This window comes from Peromyscus californicus, unplaced genomic scaffold, assembly GCF_007827085.1.
Source record: "Peromyscus californicus insignis strain IS unplaced genomic scaffold, ASM782708v3 Scaffold_5__1_contigs__length_169319896, whole genome shotgun sequence".
NCBI classification, from domain to species: domain Eukaryota; kingdom Metazoa; phylum Chordata; class Mammalia; order Rodentia; family Cricetidae; genus Peromyscus; species Peromyscus californicus.
In genome coordinates this window covers 105,460,236-105,478,500 of record NW_026294573.1, presented here as the reverse complement: position 1 = coordinate 105,478,500, position 18,265 = coordinate 105,460,236, and the positions used below count along the sequence as shown (strand labels likewise).

At 41.7% G+C, this 18,265-nt stretch overlaps 1 protein-coding gene across 3 annotated transcripts in view; it reads right to left on the bottom strand.

The window, feature by feature from the left end:
- Positions 1-18,265, bottom strand: part of Ubap2 (ubiquitin associated protein 2) — an 89,007-nt gene that overhangs the window by 45,495 nt on the left and 25,247 nt on the right. For 2 of the 3 annotated variants that reach the window (XM_052718468.1, XM_052718470.1), the window contains exons 3-5: positions 15,622-15,658; positions 4,765-4,842; positions 1,378-1,488 (exon numbers count right to left, since the gene is read on the bottom strand). In XM_052718468.1, the coding sequence (XP_052574428.1) occupies positions 1,378-1,488; positions 4,765-4,842; positions 15,622-15,658 (226 nt within the window). The remainder of the gene's footprint in view (positions 1-1,377; positions 1,489-4,764; positions 4,843-15,621; positions 15,659-18,265) is intronic. The other variant, XM_052718469.1, reaches the window with a different exon arrangement.

The window sequence follows — 18,265 nt, the reverse complement described above, 5'->3', positions numbered from 1 at the left end:
CTTAGGTCTTTTAACTACCGAGCCACCTCTCCAGCCCCAAGAAAGTCATTTTGGGTGCATTCATCAATATACTTTCTTTTCGGTGAAGCATTATTTGTTTTAACTTGCTCTGAAGTAGTTTCCTCAATTTAGAAACATAAACCAAATACAATCCAATTTCCATATAGAAATCAAGGGAATAAAGCTTATAACAGCCTGGTATGATCTTCTATATCTGTGTATATTTTAAGTGTCTATATTTTAAGTCTTAGAACATGCTTATGGAAAATTCATTAATAAAAAAGTTACCAGTAAATCCTGGTTTTCTGTTAGTCTAAAGATGTAAGTAGGGCAGAAGGGGCTGGAGAAATGGCTCAGTGGTTAAGGGGTCTTGTTTTCCAGCATTTCAAATGCAGATGAAGGTGGAACTGAGTTTGAGGCCAGCCTAGTCTACAAAGGGAGTTCCAGGACAGCCAGGGCTACACAGAGAAACCCCGACTCAAAAAAAAACAATACAAAAAAAAGAGAGTACTTGTTGGTTTTGCAGAGGACCTGGATTCAGTTCCCAGCACCTATCTAGTGGTTTACAACCACCCATAACTCTAGTTCCAGGAGATACAATGCCTTCTTCTAACCTCCTGGGGTACCAGGCACTTACCTGGAGTACATACATACATACACACACACAAACACACACACATACATACACACACACACACACACACACACATACAGACACAAACTCATTTTTTTTTTTTTTAAAGCATGGCTAGGGATGTAAGTCAGGAGTGCCTGCCTAGCATTCACAAAGCCCTGGTTTTAATCCTCAGCCCTGTATAAATCAAGTATGGTGGTGCATCCTGTAATCCTAACAAAGGAAGGAAGCAGGCAGATTAGAAGTTCAATGTCATCTTCAAATCATGTTTGAGACTAGCCTGGGCTAAAGCAGAGAAAAACCAATAAGCAGGTGGTTAGAGGTGGTAACAAAGATGAATAACTGTGAACAGTCTGGAGCCCAAGTTTTTCAGGTGGTGTTAGTGTCCACGGGCTGGGGTACTTTAGGTGGTGTTAGTGTCCACTGCTGGGGTACTTTAGGTGGAGTTAGTACCCACTGTTGGGGTACTTTAGGTGGTGTTAGTACCCACTGCTGGGGTACTTTAGGTGGAGTTAGTATTCATGGGCTAGGATACTAGAAACTATTTTGCTGGAAGGAACACCCACGTTATTGCTCTTTGTGGGAACTTTCCTGCAGTGCTTGTCTCAAATATGAATGGCCCTGGGTTTGTTTACCAGAATACCCACTCCAAAATACAGCATGCCCCAACCCCTCTACCACAAGCTCCATCCAAGAGGAAACTGAAAGCGCAATCTGAAAGTGGGGAAAACAGTAACACTCACCGTGTCAGAATCTCCTTCCAGCAGTATATTGATAGCTTTGTTCACATCTCCATTACAGTCATGTAGAGCCACTATGCATTCATCCTGATTTTTTCCAGTCACTTCCATAAGCTATTCAAAGTATCAGAAAATGGTTAAGGGGAACCAGAACACTCAATATTAACTTTGCTGATTCTTCTACTCAAATCCAACAATCATACTGTCCCTCCACATGGGCCTTTTCTAGACTCCAGTAAGTTTAGGTTCTAAGTGCAGGTGGACTTTCTCATGCCCCCCACTAATACTAGTAGACTCACCCACAAATCAACTTCCTCGAAGACAAGCCACTTTTTTTGTTTTTGGAAAGAGAATCTTATTATGTAGCTGTAGCTGGCCTGGAACAACTTGCTATATAGACCAGGCTGGCCTCAAAGTCATAGTGATCTGCCTATCTCTGCCTCCTAAGTGCTAGTATTAAAGAGGTGCACCACAACCCCAAGCCTACTAATCAGTACAACACAGACCAACATTCTCAGAATTCCTAGATCATGCTCAAACTTCGGTCAATAGCATAAAACTTGGAGAGTTTTGATTCCTAAAACATTAACTGGGACTATATTTGTACATGGCCACCATCATCAACTGCATTAGAATATTCCACATACAAATCTAATTATAAGACTTTAGAGTCTCACAAGTAGAATTCAACAGCTGTCACAGCTGCTCTCCTAAACACAGTATTGTCTCTAGAAACTTAGGCATGATCACAGCTGAAGTCAAAGGACACCTCAGGGCATCCTCCTAATCAGCCTAACAAACTACTTAGCATCTTCCTCAGGAGAACAATCCACATATTAGATCTAAGTTCCTTAATTTACTGAACAAATCTATAATGTAACTATTGTGTTTTAATGGAATTTAATTTATTTTAATGTACTTATGTTCAAAACAGCCTGACTTCAATATTTCATGAGCTTCATGCCTGTGGTCCAAAGGCTAGTTATAGAAAGACCTGTCTAGAACAAAAGACTTGGGGGCTGCAGCTATAGTTCAGTGGTAGTGTTTGCTTAGGATGTCTGAGGCTTGATGCCCAGCACTGCAAAAGTAAGTAAATCTAAGTGCAGAAAGCAGGCCTCCTGGTCTAATAACATAACTGCAGCTCGTTGCATTAGACCACTGGACTAACTACAGTTCTAATACTTTACAGTTTCCCAATGCTTTATGTTCAGATTTTTTTTCTTTCACTACTGGAAGAATAAACTTGAGGACTTATACACACAAGACAAGTATTCTACCAGTGAGATAAATCTTTAGTAACCTTTTACTTCCAATTTGAGACAGGCTCTCACTAAGCTGCCCAGGCAGCCATCTCAGCCCTCCGAGTAGATGAGATCACACACCTGCACACTTGCCAAGTATTTTTTACTGATAGGAACTATCTGTACTACCTGCCACACACCATTATTACGACATACAGTAAGAATCAGGCTTTGCCTACTGACTGGACAAGTAAGATACAGAATTAAGAGCAGAACTTCACTCTGAACTCACAGACCAGTGGTGTGTTTTACAAATGTTTTATTACTCAGATAACTGGCAATACAATACACAGGAGTATTTCTCAAGCTGTACCTAGGTACCCTAACGGAAAGGAAGACAGAGTTCTAGACACTTCCTTTTTTCTTTTAGGGAGGAAGATAGAGCATGGCTAAGCCCTACAGACTGCTCTCAAACTTCTAGGCCTCTGCCTTCTAAGTAGCCAGGACTATAAAGAGCACAACCCAATGAGTTCTATGGTTTTTAATCGATTACTTTGATAACTTCAAAACATTCACTATGAACCTGATGTCAACAATTGTAAAAACAAGGAATCCACAAAGTAAAAAAGCATGCTGTGGAGCACTTGTTCTCAAGAACAATTGCTAGAACACAACTAAGGACTGAAATATCTGAAATTGGCATAGAGAGCAATGTCTGGTTTCTAGACTCTAGAAGGGTGAAAAGCAGTAAAAAAGGGTTTGGAATTCAAGTTAACTTATCCCAAAGACTTCTACTGAAATGTGAAATGAAAACATCATTCTAAAAAAATCTATACTTTGTCAATTGAAGTTTGAAATTATACTGACATTTGAAAAGGCATCTCTTTCCTAGAACTAAAAAAAATGTTCCTTACATCCCAAAAGTTATTCTTTCTAAATATTGGTATACAAAAATATCAGTGAGCTTTCATAAATGTCTGGTCTGATGGTCACATGCAAACACACTAATTACTTTAAAAAATTCTGTTGTCAAGATAAGCATGCTTGCTGGGCAGTGATGGCACACAACTTTAATTCCAGCGCTCAGGAGACAGAGGCAAGTAGATCTCTGTGAGTTCAAGGTCAGCCTAGTCTACAGGACAGCCAGGGTTGTTTCACAGAGAAACCCTGTCTCAAAAGAACCAAAAACCAAACAGAAACAAAACAAAAAAGATAAGCATGTTATATTTCATCATCTGGCTACCAATATTAAGTATTTTATCACAGACCCCAAACTCATTATCAAATACAAGTTCAGACTAAAAAATAAGCATATTTTAAAACTAGAAATCTCTCTTTAAGATTATTAAGAATCAGGCTGGAGAGATGGTTCAGAGGTTAAGAGTATTGGCTGCTTTTCCAGATCTTAAGTTCAATTCCCAGCACCCACATGGTGGCCCACAGCCATCTGTAAGGAGATCTGGTGTCCTCTTCTGGCAATGCAGGCATACGTGCAGGTAGAACACTGTATATGTAATAAATAAAATGTTTTAAAAAAAAGACATTAATAAGAATCCAGTGCAGGGGTTAGAAAGATGCCTTGGCAGTTAAGAGCACTGGCTGCTGCTGCTGCAGAAAACAGGCTCAGTTCCCCGAATTCATAGGGTGGTTGATAATCATCCATAATTCTAATTCCAGAAGAGCTAATGCCCCCTTTTGGCCACGCTGGATAATAAGAATGCATGCAGTGTACATTCATGTAGGCAAAAAAACCCTTACATACATAAAGAAACTATTTTTTTTAAGTAATTTAATTTTTGGCTAGGCAGTGGTGGTGCATACTTTAATCCCAGCACTCAGGAGGCAGAGAGGACAGCCTGGTTTACAAAGTGAGTTCCAGAACAGAGAAACCCTGTCTCGAATAACCAAAAACAAACAAACAAAAAATGTGTTTTGCCTGCATGAATATTTGTGTGAGGGTTTCAGATTCACTGGAACTAGAGTTACAGACAGTTGTGAGCTGCCATGTGTGGGTGCTGGGACTTTAACCCAGGACCTCTGGAAGAGCAGCCAGTTCTCTTAACCACTGAGCCATCTCTCCAGCCCCAGAAAATATGTTTGTAACTGAGAATAAAGTACAAAGTCACAGTATCCTTTCCTAGAAACATACCTGTTTAACTTTAGCTTCGAAATCTGAATCATTCTTATCAAAGATCACCTGCGCGAGCCGCATCTGTTCAGCCGTTGCCTACGAAGCAAAAAAAGTAGTGGATTTCAAAACTAAAATACAAAGACAGATGCTAGAATCCAAGTTAAACAGAACTCTCAACCACTAAGCATCACACTTTGAGAAACACTGGTTAACCAAGTGTGATAGTACACATTCATAATCCCACTACCTGAGAGGCTGAGGCAGGAGGATCAAGATCATCTTTGACCACATGAGAATTTGAAGACACACTAAGTTATGTGAGTTCCCATACAAGGAAGGAAGGGAGGAGGGAGGGAGGGAGGGAGGGAGGGAAGAAAGCAGGCAGGCTGGCTGAAGTTAGGACTTGAGACTATATGTAACCTGCTCCCATAAGAAAACTGCCATGAAATTAAACAACATAAAGCATTTGTTCTCTTGGCCAAATGACCCGACAGTCATGCTGCTTATTGGGATTTCCTATCCACTGAGGAGGCAGGAACAAAGCAGAGCAAGATGCTGGTGGTGGTGGCACGTGCCTGTGATTCCAGCACCCAGGAGGGTCCTTCTGCCCAATCTAGATACCAAGTCCCAGCCTAGTCAGGGCTACACACAAGACAACACAAGGACACCCAACTGGTTCTGGGTGGTTCTAAAGGGAAAAGGCTGCATGTAGTTGAAGAGAATAATTCTGAAGTTAATTCTCTGTTCAACTACACTGGCGGGGGTTGTCGCTTTTAGTCAGCTCCACGGAAAATGGTTCTTTATACAAAACCCTGTTCTTAGAAAATAGACTTCTGGAGGCAGAGGCAGGCGAATTTCTCTGAGTTTGAGGGCAGCCTGGTCTACACAGCAAGTTCCAAGACAGCCAGAGCTGTGAGACAGAGAAACCCAGTCTCGAAAACCAAAAAGGAAGGAAGGAAGGAAAGGGAAGGAAGGAGAAGGGGAAGAGGGAGGGGGAAGGGGAGAGGAAGGAGGGACAGAAAGAAAGAAAGAAAAAAAAATGGACTTCTGGGCCCAGCATGATGGTGCACACCTTGAATCCCAGTACTCAGGAGGCAGGCAGATCTGAGTTTGAGGCCAGTCTAATCTACAGAGTGAGTTCCAGGACAGCCAGAGCTACACAGAGAAAACCTTTCTCAAAAAAAAAGAAGAAAAACTGGAAGAAGGAGGAGGAGGAGAAGAAGAAGAAAACGAACTCCTAAATTTTTAAGGTTTCCTTCTGTATTATTTATAGCAATTAAATATTAGTAGCATTGTGCAGTGACCACTATAAAATGCTCATTTGGGGTTGTGGTGGTGGTCTGATGTTCTGCTCTTTTGTCTTGTTTTTATAGCATCAGAAATTGAATCTAGAGTCTCCCACATGCTAAGCATATATATGCATAAATAAATAAATTATATATATATATATATATATCCCCTCGCAATCTGTTTTACATTTTTGTTGTTTTGAGACAGTCTTACTAAATTGCCCAGGTTGAAGCCAGACCTGGTGGCACATGCCTTTCCCATTTTAATCCCAGCACTCTAGAGGCAGAAGCAGTAGGAAATATGTGAATTAGATGTCAGAGGTATACAAAAAATTCCAGGACAGCCAGGGTTACATAACAGAGAGACTCTGTCTCAAAAATAGACAGACAGACAGATAGCCTAGGTTGGCTGTGAACTCACTCTAACCCATACAGGCCTTGAACTCCGGTTATGCCCCCTAAATAGCTGGTATTACAGGATTGTGCCACCAAGCCTAACTGGATTCTCCTTTTATTTTCTTTCTTGAGATAGTCTTGCCACATAGCCCATAGTCTTGAACTCTTCTCTCTCCAGCCTCAATCTACAAAGTCCTGAGATTACAGGCATATGTAACACTATGCTTGGCTCCTATACAGTATCTTAAATTTGAAAAAAAAATGTAAGGATCAGGTCCACAAGTAAACTAGGTAAAAGATATCAACCTTCTGTCGCATCCCTGTACAAGTCTTTAATAGAGCTAACATTACTTAAACGCTTACTTCTTCAGTTGGTCTCTTATTGGCATGTCTACTGGACTATCGGTGCATGCATGGTGGCATGTCTACTGGACTGTTCTAGTGCATGCATGGTGACATGTCTACTGGACTATCGGTGCATGCATGGTGACATGTCTACTGGACTATTGGTGCATGCATGGTGGCATGTCTACTGGACTATCGGTGCATGCATGGTGGCATGTCTACTGGACTATCGGTGCATGCATGGTGGCATGTCTACTGGACTATCGGTGCATGCATGGTGGCATGTCTACTGGACTATTGGTACATGCATGGTGGCATGTCTACTGGACTATTGGTGCATGCATGGTGGCATGTCTACTGGACTATTGGTGCATGCATGGTGGCATGTCTACTGGACTATTGGTGCATGCATGGTGGCATGTCTACTGGACTATTGGTGCATGCATGGTGGCATGTCTACTGGACTATTGGTGCATGCATGGTGGCATGTCTACTGGACTAGTCTAGTGTATGCATGGTAGCATGTCCACTGGACTATTGGTGCATGCATGTTGGCATGTCTACTGGACTATTGGTGCATGCATGGTGGCATGTCTACTGGACTAGTCTAGTGCATGCATGGTAGCATGTCCACTGGACTATTGGTGCATGCATGTTGGCATGTCTACTGGACTATTGGTGCATGCATGTTGGCATGTCTACTGGACTGTTCTAGTGCATGCATGGTGACATGTCTACTGGACTGTTCTGGTGCATGCATGGTGGCATGTCTACTGGACTGTTCTGGTGCATGCATGGTGGCATGTCTACTGGACTGTTCTGGTGCATGCATGGTGGCATGTCTACTGGACTGTTCGAGTGCATGCATGGTGGCATGTCTACTGAACTATTGGTACATGCATGGTGGCATGTCTACTGGACTATTGGTACATGCATGATGGCATGTCTACTGGACTATTGGTGCATGCATGGTGGCATGTCTACTGGACTATTGGTACATGCATGATGGCATGTCTACTGGACTATTGGTGCATGCATGGTGGCATGTCCACTGGACTATTGGTGCATGCATGGTGGCATGTCTACTGGACTAGTCTAGTGTATGCATGGTAGCATGTCCACTGGACTATTGGTGCATGCATGGTGGCATGTCTACTGGACTAGTCTAGTGTATGCATGGTAGCATGTCCACTGGACTATTGGTGCATGCATGTTGGCATGTCTACTGGACTGTTCTGGTGCATGCATGGTGGCATGTCTACTGGACTGTTCTGGTGCATGCATGGTGGCAAGTCTACTAGACTCTTCTGGTGCATGCATGGTGGCATGTCTACTGGACTGTTCTGGTGCATGCATGGTGGCATGTCTACTGGACTGTTCTGGTGCATGCATGGTGGCATGTCTACTGGACTGTTCGAGTGCGTGCATGGTGGCATGTCTACTGAACTATTGGTACATGCATGGTGGCATGTCTACTGGACTATTCTGGTGCATGCATGTGTAGGTGTGTGTTGTGAACAAGGCCAGAGGAGGAGTTAGTCTCTCCCTGACCTTGGGGCCCATGTTTCCTTGGCTAGATGGAAGCCAGAAAACACCAAAGAAGCTCCTGTGTCTGAGCCCTAGAGCTGGGGTTACTGGTATGCTGGGACTCCCAGCTTATGACATGGGTGCTGGAATCCAACTCCAGATCTCAAGACTGTACAGAAGTACTCTTACTTGCTGCGCCGTCTTTCCAGGCCCAGGGTCCTGTCTGGAAGGAGAATTTTTTGTTGCTATTGTTTGGATTGCTGTCGTCAGTTGATTTGGGGGCAGTCTTATTATGTAGCACAGCCTGTACTAGAGTCACTATATAAGCTAGACTGACCTCAAATTCAAGACAATTCTCATGCCTCAGCCCTTAGAACGCCAGGACTAACTAATACCAGGCCCAACTCAATGTGGAGATCCTTTCTCTCCTCCCACCATGTGAGTCTTGGTAACTAAACTCAGGTCAGATTTTGTCAGAAGCACCTTTCCATGCTGAGTCATTCCACTGGCCCTAAATTATCATTCTTTGTTTTGTTTTTTGTGAGACATGGCTCCCTACATATCCTGGAACTCACCAAGCAAACCAGGCTGGCCTTGGAATTCACATAGATCCTTGTGCCTCTGCTTCCCCAGCACTGGAATTAAAGCTGTGCACCACCATGCCTGGCTAAATTAGCATTCTTAACTAAATAAAGTCTACATTAATTCCTGAACACATATTTAAAAACCTAAATACAGGTCAGGTATGGCATGTACTGTAAAACCATGGCTGAGGAGAAAGAAACAAGAAGATCACAGGTTCAGGAGCCAGTCTAAAGGACAGAATAAGACAGCCTCAGTCAGTACATCAATCAGTTTTTCCTGGGTTTGCTTTGTTAAGAATCTCCTAAAGGCTAAGCTAGGCTCTAACTCACCATATAGCCAAAGATGATCTTCAACTTGTGACTGTCCACTGCTTCTACCTCACAGTCAGATTATAGGCCTGTATCTCCATAGCCAGTTTATGTGACACTAGAGACTGAACCAAGGTCTTGTGCATGCCAGGTAGGCACTGTAGCAACCCAACCAACTACAGCCCAGCTCCATTCAGCTTTTATTATATAGTTCACTCGTTACAAGGAACCTTAACCAAGATGCATGGGGGTACTGGCAGTTTCTGCATTGTAAAGCACCTTTCAGAAGGCCTTTCTATTTCCTGTAGGTGGGTAATTATACAAATTCCAGCAGCTGTGGCCTATTATATCCAATCTAAAAGCCAATCCTATCATTCCAATCTATTCATGCTGTTACCTCAGCTTAACTGCTAAATACTATTGCATTACACCCAGAAAAGACATCTGTACAGAAATTCAATGTCCACGCCGGGCGGTGGTGGCGCACGCCTTTAATCCCAGCACTCGGGAGGCAGAGCCAGGCGGATCTCTGTGAGTTCGAGGCCAGCCTGGGCTACAGCGCGAGATCCAGGAAAGGCGCAAAGCTACACAGAGAAACCCTGTCTCGAAAAACCAAAAAAAAAAAAAAAAAAAAAAAAAAAAAGAAATTCAATGTCCATATTTGTTGACAATGTTAATGCAATCTTTCCCAATATACACAAGGACCAAATACACTTTCATTATTCCTACTGCACACCAGATAACCATTCCCCAGACCCACCATCAACTGAGAAATCCCAGTGTTGTAGACAAAGGCCCAGCAGCATGATAAGTAAACAAGGCAAGAGGAAAAGCAAAAGAGAACTACAACCTCTGAAATGGAGCTCCCTTGTTACACTGAATCTGGATGAGAGTCATTTCTGATCAAGCCATGAGAGCTCCTGGTGCTAATATCCCAAAGGAGCAGTCTGTCCCATTTCATTATTACAATACCTTCCACTGCTTTTTATAGCAGATCTAAACATTGTATATCACTTTCAATGTAATGTCTGGGGGGTGGGGTGGGATAGGGGAACTGGAGCGATGACTCAGAGATTCAGACCAATGGCTGCTCTTGCAAAAAACCCAGGTTCAGTTCCCAACACCCACATGGCAGCTTAAAACCACCTGTAACTCCAGTCTCAAGAGAACCAATACTTTCTTCTGGTCTCTGTAGTACCAGGCACATATGGTTCACATACATAAATGCAGGCAAAACATTCACACATATAAATGAATTTTAAAAAATGTTGTGGGGCGGAGAAGACAGCTCACTTGGTAAACGTACTTGTGCAAGCACGAGGACCCCAGTTCAACACCCAGAACCCACAGAGAAAGATGAACACGAGAACACAGGCTTGTATGTGTCAATAAAACAGATAAAACACTCAGCTACAAACAAAGAGATAAGATTCGAGAGTAGTAATATTAAAAGAAAGGAACACTATTACTAGAGAGACTGCAAGACGTGGCAGCATACACCTGAAATCCTAGTACTGAAAAAGGAGAGTGAGGCAGGAAGTTGGTGAGTTCAGGAACAGCCTAGCAAGACAGTGAGACCTCGCCTCAAACAAACAGCAACAATGGAACAAAAGGAAACCTGAACAAGTATGTGTCACCAAATTAGACAGCCTAGACAAAACAGAAAATCATGAAAAAAGCCCAAACCAACCAAGCCTGACACCTGAGTTCCACCCCTGGAATGCACATAAATGGTCATGATGCAACAGTGTGATTCTAACCCCAGCATGACTACCAAAAGATGTGACGGGAGAACTGGCTTGGAAATTCGAGGGGCAGCTAGCCTGCAAAAGCAGAAACAACAAAAGAAACACTGCCCCAAGAAGGGAACAGACACCCAAAGGCTGTCCTCTGACCTGCAAACCCGCACTTACATCACACATACAAAGGAATGGAGCAGGGGCATCACCTACCAAAAGGACACTAATAATAGGCTAAGTAACTAAACTACTCATCACACCTTCCAAAAACAGTGGGGCATGGTGGATCACACCTATAATCCCTAGCACTCACAAGGCTGAGGCAGGAGGATTGCAATGTACTTGAGGGCTACCTGGGCCACAGTGACTTCTATGCCAGCCTGGTTTACAGAGTAAAATCCTGTCTCAATGAATGAATGAATGAATGAATGAATGAATGAATGAATGAATGAATGAATGAATGAATGACTAGATTGTGAAAGAAAAGCCCAAGCATAGTCAGTTTCTCTAGTTAATTCTAATTCACAAACTCTGAAAACAAGGGACACTTACAGCGCCGTGTAAACCAGGACTGTAGTAAAACCAAAAACAAAGACATAAATAAGCATACTTTATCAGTAGATAAAAAAAAATATTATCAAGCCAGGCACTGATGGCACAATCCTGTAATCCTAGGTGAATCTCTGTGAGTTCAAGGTCAGCCTGGTCTACAGAGCCAGTTCCAAGACAGCAAGAGATACACAGAGAAACCCTGTCTCAAAAAAACAAAAACAAACAAAACAAAACAAATTATCAACAAACTACCAATAAACTGGCAACTTATAAAAATGACCATATTCTAGTACCACATCAGGCTTATATCTCAGGAATAAAAGCTGGTTTATATAGTAACATCTGACATCAGAAATCTGAGAGTGTAGCTCAGCAATAGAGCATTTGCCTACTATGAGGCCAAGGTAAGGCAAGGGGAAAAATATGCAATGTATTATATTTCTACAATAACAGATATAAACAACATATTCTAGGGCTGAAGTGTGGCTCAGTGGCAGAACACAAGGGCCCAGGTGTTCAAAACAAACAAACAAACGAACACTATAATCATCTTCAGAGTCACAGAAAGTACTTGACAAAATCCAACTTTTTCTTTAATTATAAAGAGAGTGCAAGAAACTCAGAATGGAAGAGAACATCCTAAATTTGATAAAAGGTACTACAAAATATGACAACTGTCATACAAATGATGAAAGATGACTAAAACTTTAAGATCAAAAACAAGGCCAGGCGGTGGTGGCAAACACCTTTAATCCCAGTACTCAGGAGGCAGAGACAAGCGAATGTCTGAGTTCAAGGTCAGCATGGTCTACAGAGCAAGTTCCAGGACAGCCAGGGCTACACAGAGAAACCCTGTCTCAAAAAAACAAAACAAACAACAACAAAAAGATTTAAATTTAAAACAAAACAAACAAACAAACAAACAAACAAAACCACATGCCTTTGACCTCAATAGAGGCAGGTGGATCTCTGTGAGTTTGAGGCCAGCCTGATCTATGTAGTAAATTCCAAAACAGTCAGGGCTTCATAGAAAAACCCTGTCTCAAAGACAAAAGTATCCCAAAAATACACCCTTCAATGTGCACAGCATTTTGAAAATAACAAGTAAACAGGGTAGGGCTAACAATGATCTGGTAAACAATTATCAGTTTTTCCTATCTTTAGAAATTACAAAATCACAAACACAACTGATAGACAGGATCCTGTAAGTAATCTCCAGTCTGCCAGAACCAACTGATACTATTTGTTAATGGCTCAGATATTAAGGTATACAGTAGAAAACACATTCATTATGCTCCCTCTTAGGCACTGAGTGAGCTCTTTAACATCTAACAATGTAGCAACAGAAACCTGGACTATAATGGGGAAGCAAGGTACAGGGAGTTGTGTTTTTCTTTCATTTAGTTTATTCTGTGTGTATGTGTGTTTCTGTCTGGGTGTCAGAATGCCACAGCACACATGTGGAACTCAGAGGACTTGTGGGATTCAGTTCTCGTCTTCCACTATTCAGGAAGTCATAATTTATTTATGACAATAACATTCAGGTGCTCAGGCTGGACATCGAGTGTGTCTACCCAATGAGCCATCTCACTGACCTGAAATACTTCTGGTATTTAATACCTGAAGACTGGCAAAGTGAGTGTACAAGTTCAAAGACTGGAATCCATGAAAGCACAGCCCACATCGGTGATATGCAAAAATCTGTGAGATAATGAAGTAAAAAGGAAAACAGACAGGATGATGACTGGAGTTGAGGGTGACAGGGTAGGGATTGGAGAGATGGATGAATCAGTAAAGTACTTGTTGCACAAGCATGAAGACTTGAGTGCAAATCTCAGCACTTACCCTTTGTGTATGTGTTGAGACAGTGGAGCTTTGGCTGTCCTGGAACTAGCTCTGTAGACCACCAGGCTGGCCTCAAACTCAGAGATCCACCTGCCTCTGCCTCCTGAGTGATGGGCATGTGCCACCTCTACCCAGCTAACTTACCCATTTTTAAGAGGGAGAGCTAAAGGTGAGAGTTTAGTATATGGAAATTGCCCTGAAGGAGGCCAAAAGAAAAGAGACAAATAGGTATTAAAAGAGCTAAAAGAGCCTGCGGTGGTGGAGTTTGATCCCCACTACCACCCAAACCAGAGATGAGCATGGCAGGACACGCTTGGAATCCCAGTACTCAGAAGCAGACAAAGTGGGATCAGGAGCTCAAGGCCAGCCTCTGCTACACAGAGAATTCAAGACCAATCTATCATGGATAAAGCACTGTCTCAAGGCTGGGAGTGGTGGTACATTCCTTTAATCCTAGCACTCGGGAGGCAGAAGCAGGCAGGTCTCTGTTGAGTTTGAGCTCAAGGACAGCTAGAGAAACCTTGTCTCAAAAGAAAAGAAAAAAAACTGTCTCAAAAATAAATAAATCTAGGGGCTGAAGAGATGATTCAGTGGTTAAGAACACTTGTTTTTCTTGCAAAAAGGACCCAGGTTCAGTTCCCAGAACCAACACTCACAACTGTAACTCCAGTTCCAGGGGATTGGACTCCCTCTTCTGGCCACCACAGGCACTGCATAAACATGTAACAATGACACACATGCAGGCAAAACACTAATGTTCAAATAAAATAAATAATCTTAGAAAAAGAGAGAGAGGAGCAACAAAGTTAGCATGGCATTGAAGAACACACCTTTAATCCCAGTACTTGAGAGGCAAAGGCAGATGGATCTCTGTGAGGTCAAGCCAGCCAGAGCTGTATAAAGAAACCCTGACTCAAAAAAACACATTTTTAAATATATGTATATGTATGTGTATGCACACACATGCGCGCGCGCACACACACACACACACACACACACACACACACACACACACACACACACCATGGAGTGGGATGCACTGGTTTGAGAGTTTTCAAAGAGGAAATACTTCACGGAGTAATGTCAAAAGGTCATAGTACAAAGGAGCTGGGGACATCTCAGCAGTTCAGAACGCTTGCTGTTCTTTAGAGGACCAGAGCTCAGTTCCCAGCACCCACATCAGACAGCTTACAACCATCTGTCACTGCAGCAGAGGATTAGACATCCACCTCTGGCCATCCTCCAAGGTTGCCTGCCCACACTCAATACGCACATACCCACATATAGACATACAAACACACATACCCCATATTTAAAAATGATAAAAATAAATCTTTTGGGTTTTTTTGTTTTTTGTTTTTTGTTTTTTGTTTTTTTTTTTTTGGTTTTTCGAGACAGGGTTTCTCTGTGTAGCTTTGCGCCTTTCCTGGAACTCACTTAGTAGCCCAGGCTGGCCTCGAACTCACAGAGATCCGCCTGGCTCTGCCTCCCGAGTGCTGGGATTAAAGGCGTGCGCCACCACCGCCCGGCTGTTTTTGTTTTTAATTTCAGATCCAACAATACAAATAACAAAGCCAGGAACTGTGGGTTTGAAAAAGTCTGAGCAAATGAGCAACAACTGCTGGCTCTACAGAGAATGTTGTGTTGTTTTGTTTTGTGAACCAAGGGCTGGGCAAAAACCCAACTGCTGGCTATGCCTCCAAGCCCAAGGCAGCAACATTTAAGCCTGAAAACTCCTTAAGAAATGTCCACTGCCTGTAATTACACACAACTTACAACTTTTATTCCTTGACCCTATAAAAATATCACATAAAATATTAATTTTGAAAAGGCATCTGCATCAACAAGCACGGCCTAAGATTTTCAGCAAAATAATTACCAAAGGTCTCATACAAGCTAAGCACCATCTCGTACATTTCTCACTATAAAGACACTCTTCCTGGTCTTACTCACTAAGTATCAACTACTGATCTGTTGAGAAGATTCGGCCTTTTTAGTGTAAGTATTATGACTTTTACAAACATTCTTTACATTTGTCTGTGAAATCACTGCTTTAACTCTGAACAGAGTGCAGACTAGATGACTTCTGAAAGCACAGCTGATGGGCTCAGCTGTTCATAAGCACAGTATTACAACAGTAATGCTATACATCAACAGTCTCAGTGCTAACTTGTGTTAGCTTTATAAAATACTTTTACAAACCTTAATCAATACAATACTTTACTCAATAAACAGTTCAATTATTTAAAAAACAAAGCACCAAACATAAGAGTATAATAGGGAAGTTACCAGGCTGAGCTCAAGAAGTGTCAAGAGGTCTGTACAGCTTAGGGAAAAAAGAGGAAAAAGCAGGGTCAACTAATAATTCCAACTTAAAACAACTTTAGTGCACCCTCCCCAACAGTTTGTAATTCCAGTTCCAGGGTACTCCAATGCCCTCTTCTGGCCTCCAAGGGCACCAGGCACACAAGTGGTGCGATGATATATATATGCACGTAAAACAACCATATACATATATAATCTTTAATTTGTAAGAAAACTATGCTGGAAGATTCCCTAGTGAACCCATTTCTTTAGTTGGACTGTTTTTCAGAAATCTTTGAATAACTTATTGAAGTAAGGGTATCTTTTTGGTTTAGAATTTTTGTTTTATCTGGGGGCAGAGGCTGAGACAAGGTCTTTACAGACCATGCAGCCAGAAAATCAGTATGTAAACTAGACTAGCCTGGAACTCACAACGATCCTCCCACATCATCCTAGTATTACAATAAAAGATCCAGTTGGCCTATTTTTTGACTACTTTAAATTTTTTTTATACATTTACCTATTTATTCTTTGTGTCTGTGTATGTGCCCATTCACACACATGCAAGCAAGTACATATGCAGAAGTTAGAGGACAGACTGCCAGAGTCAGCTCCCACCCCTTTTTTTTTCTGGAGCTGAGGACTGAATCCAGGGCCTTGTGCAAGCTAAATCCCCAACCCCAGAGTCAGCTCTCTCTAGCCATCATGTGGGTCCTAAAAACCCAACTCAGCTCATCAAGCTGGGCAACAAATACCTTTATCTACTGAGCCCCTATTTTATTTCTTTTAACCATCGTTACAGATGAGCATGAGGACTCATGACAGTAATATGAGCACTAAGGGGGCAAAGGCAGAGGGATATTAGTTGTACATTTAAGAACAGTCTTCTCTAAATAGTTGACACTGTCTCAAAACAAAACAGTAACAGAAAAAAAATCTGTAGGCATATTATTTTGCCTAATTATTATTTATATACTAAATATAAACACATATTTTCTTAAACAGAAACCACATTTTCTATAATATTTAATATAATTTTATTTTCTACTTGTTTGTTATTTTGTTGTTTTTTGAGATAGGGTCTATGTAGCCCCGGAAGTCCTGAAACTTGCTATATATATGTAGACCAGGCTGACCTCTAACTTGCAGAGATTTGCCTGCCTATGCCTCCTGTGTGCTGACATTAAAGGCACACACCACCACACCCTGCCATCTTGTTTTTTAAATTATTTATTGTGTGTGTGTATGTGCGTATGCACATCCCCCCACAGCACCCATGTGGAGGACAGAGAACAATCTGCAGGAGTAGATAGATCCCTTCTTCAATCATTTGAGACCCAGGATCAAATTCAGGTTGTCAGTCTTAGTAGCAAGAACCTTTATTGGCAGAGCCTTCTCTCCAACCCTGACTTCTAAATTATCCTCTGCCTTAGTCTGCCTAGTGCTGAGATTACAGGCATGGACCATCATGTCCACCTCAAATTTCAAATAATAATTTTATAATTTATGTGGGATATACAATAAAAATTACCACTTCCTGATAGCAACTGTTTATAATTTCTAATACTTTACAATCATTCTGCAAAGAATTAACACTCTATTTTGTATTTTAAAACCCCAGTTGGCCTCTCTAAGACACTGGAGGAATACTCACTACTTTAATCAACTGGTAGAGCTAATCAATAGTAAAACAGAACAAACCTAGACCCTATGATATCCTAATATCTTATCCAGTTCACATATAGTTCACCCATCACATACAGTTCAGAAGCAGAGCATTTGCCTAATATACTCAAGATTCTGAGTTTGATGCCTAGCACTGAAAACAGGAAAAATAATACATCACATTTACTTATACCAAAAATATAGAATTAATTCTAATCATGAAGTATCACACAAACCCAAATTAGAAGACAATGTAAAATATAATTATCCTATACTCTTTAATATGTCGATGACAAGAAACTGAAGAACAAGCCTACCCTACTAATGGCAGACTTGAAATTCCAGCTACCCAGAAGGCTGCAGGAAGGGAGGCTGGGAGGAACAGCCTGTGCTGAGCATAATGGAGTTGGTATGGAGAAGAGGAGGACAAAAGGAGACATCGACTAGAGAGAACTGATGCCTAAATAATACTTAACTAAAAAGGAAAACAAGCACTCCAGAAATTGTATCTTGCCTAATTAATAAAGATGTAGACCCCAAGACCCAAACTCAGCTTTACACAAATTCAAAACAGCTCTTTCAGCACTTAACTTGGACAGAAAAGCCCCTACGACTGGACATTTAGTGGGCAATTAGTATCCTAACCAATATTCTTTATTGCCACTTTAAGGTAATTTTGAGGAACTATTTTTACATTGGAATTAACATATAATTTAACAATCATCTTCTCTTCTCTCTCTGGGGTCTCATGTAGCCCAGGCTGGCTTCAAACACACTACAGCCAAAGATAACACTCAATGAACTTCTGATCCTCCTGCCTCCACTTCCTGAGTGCTGGGGTTACAGCTTGTTCCCCTATGCCCAGTTTTCATGGTGCTAAAGACTAACCCAGGGCTTCATGCAGGCTAGGCAAGTACTTTACCATTATTAGGTGACATTCCTAAGTGTGTACTCATGTGTATAT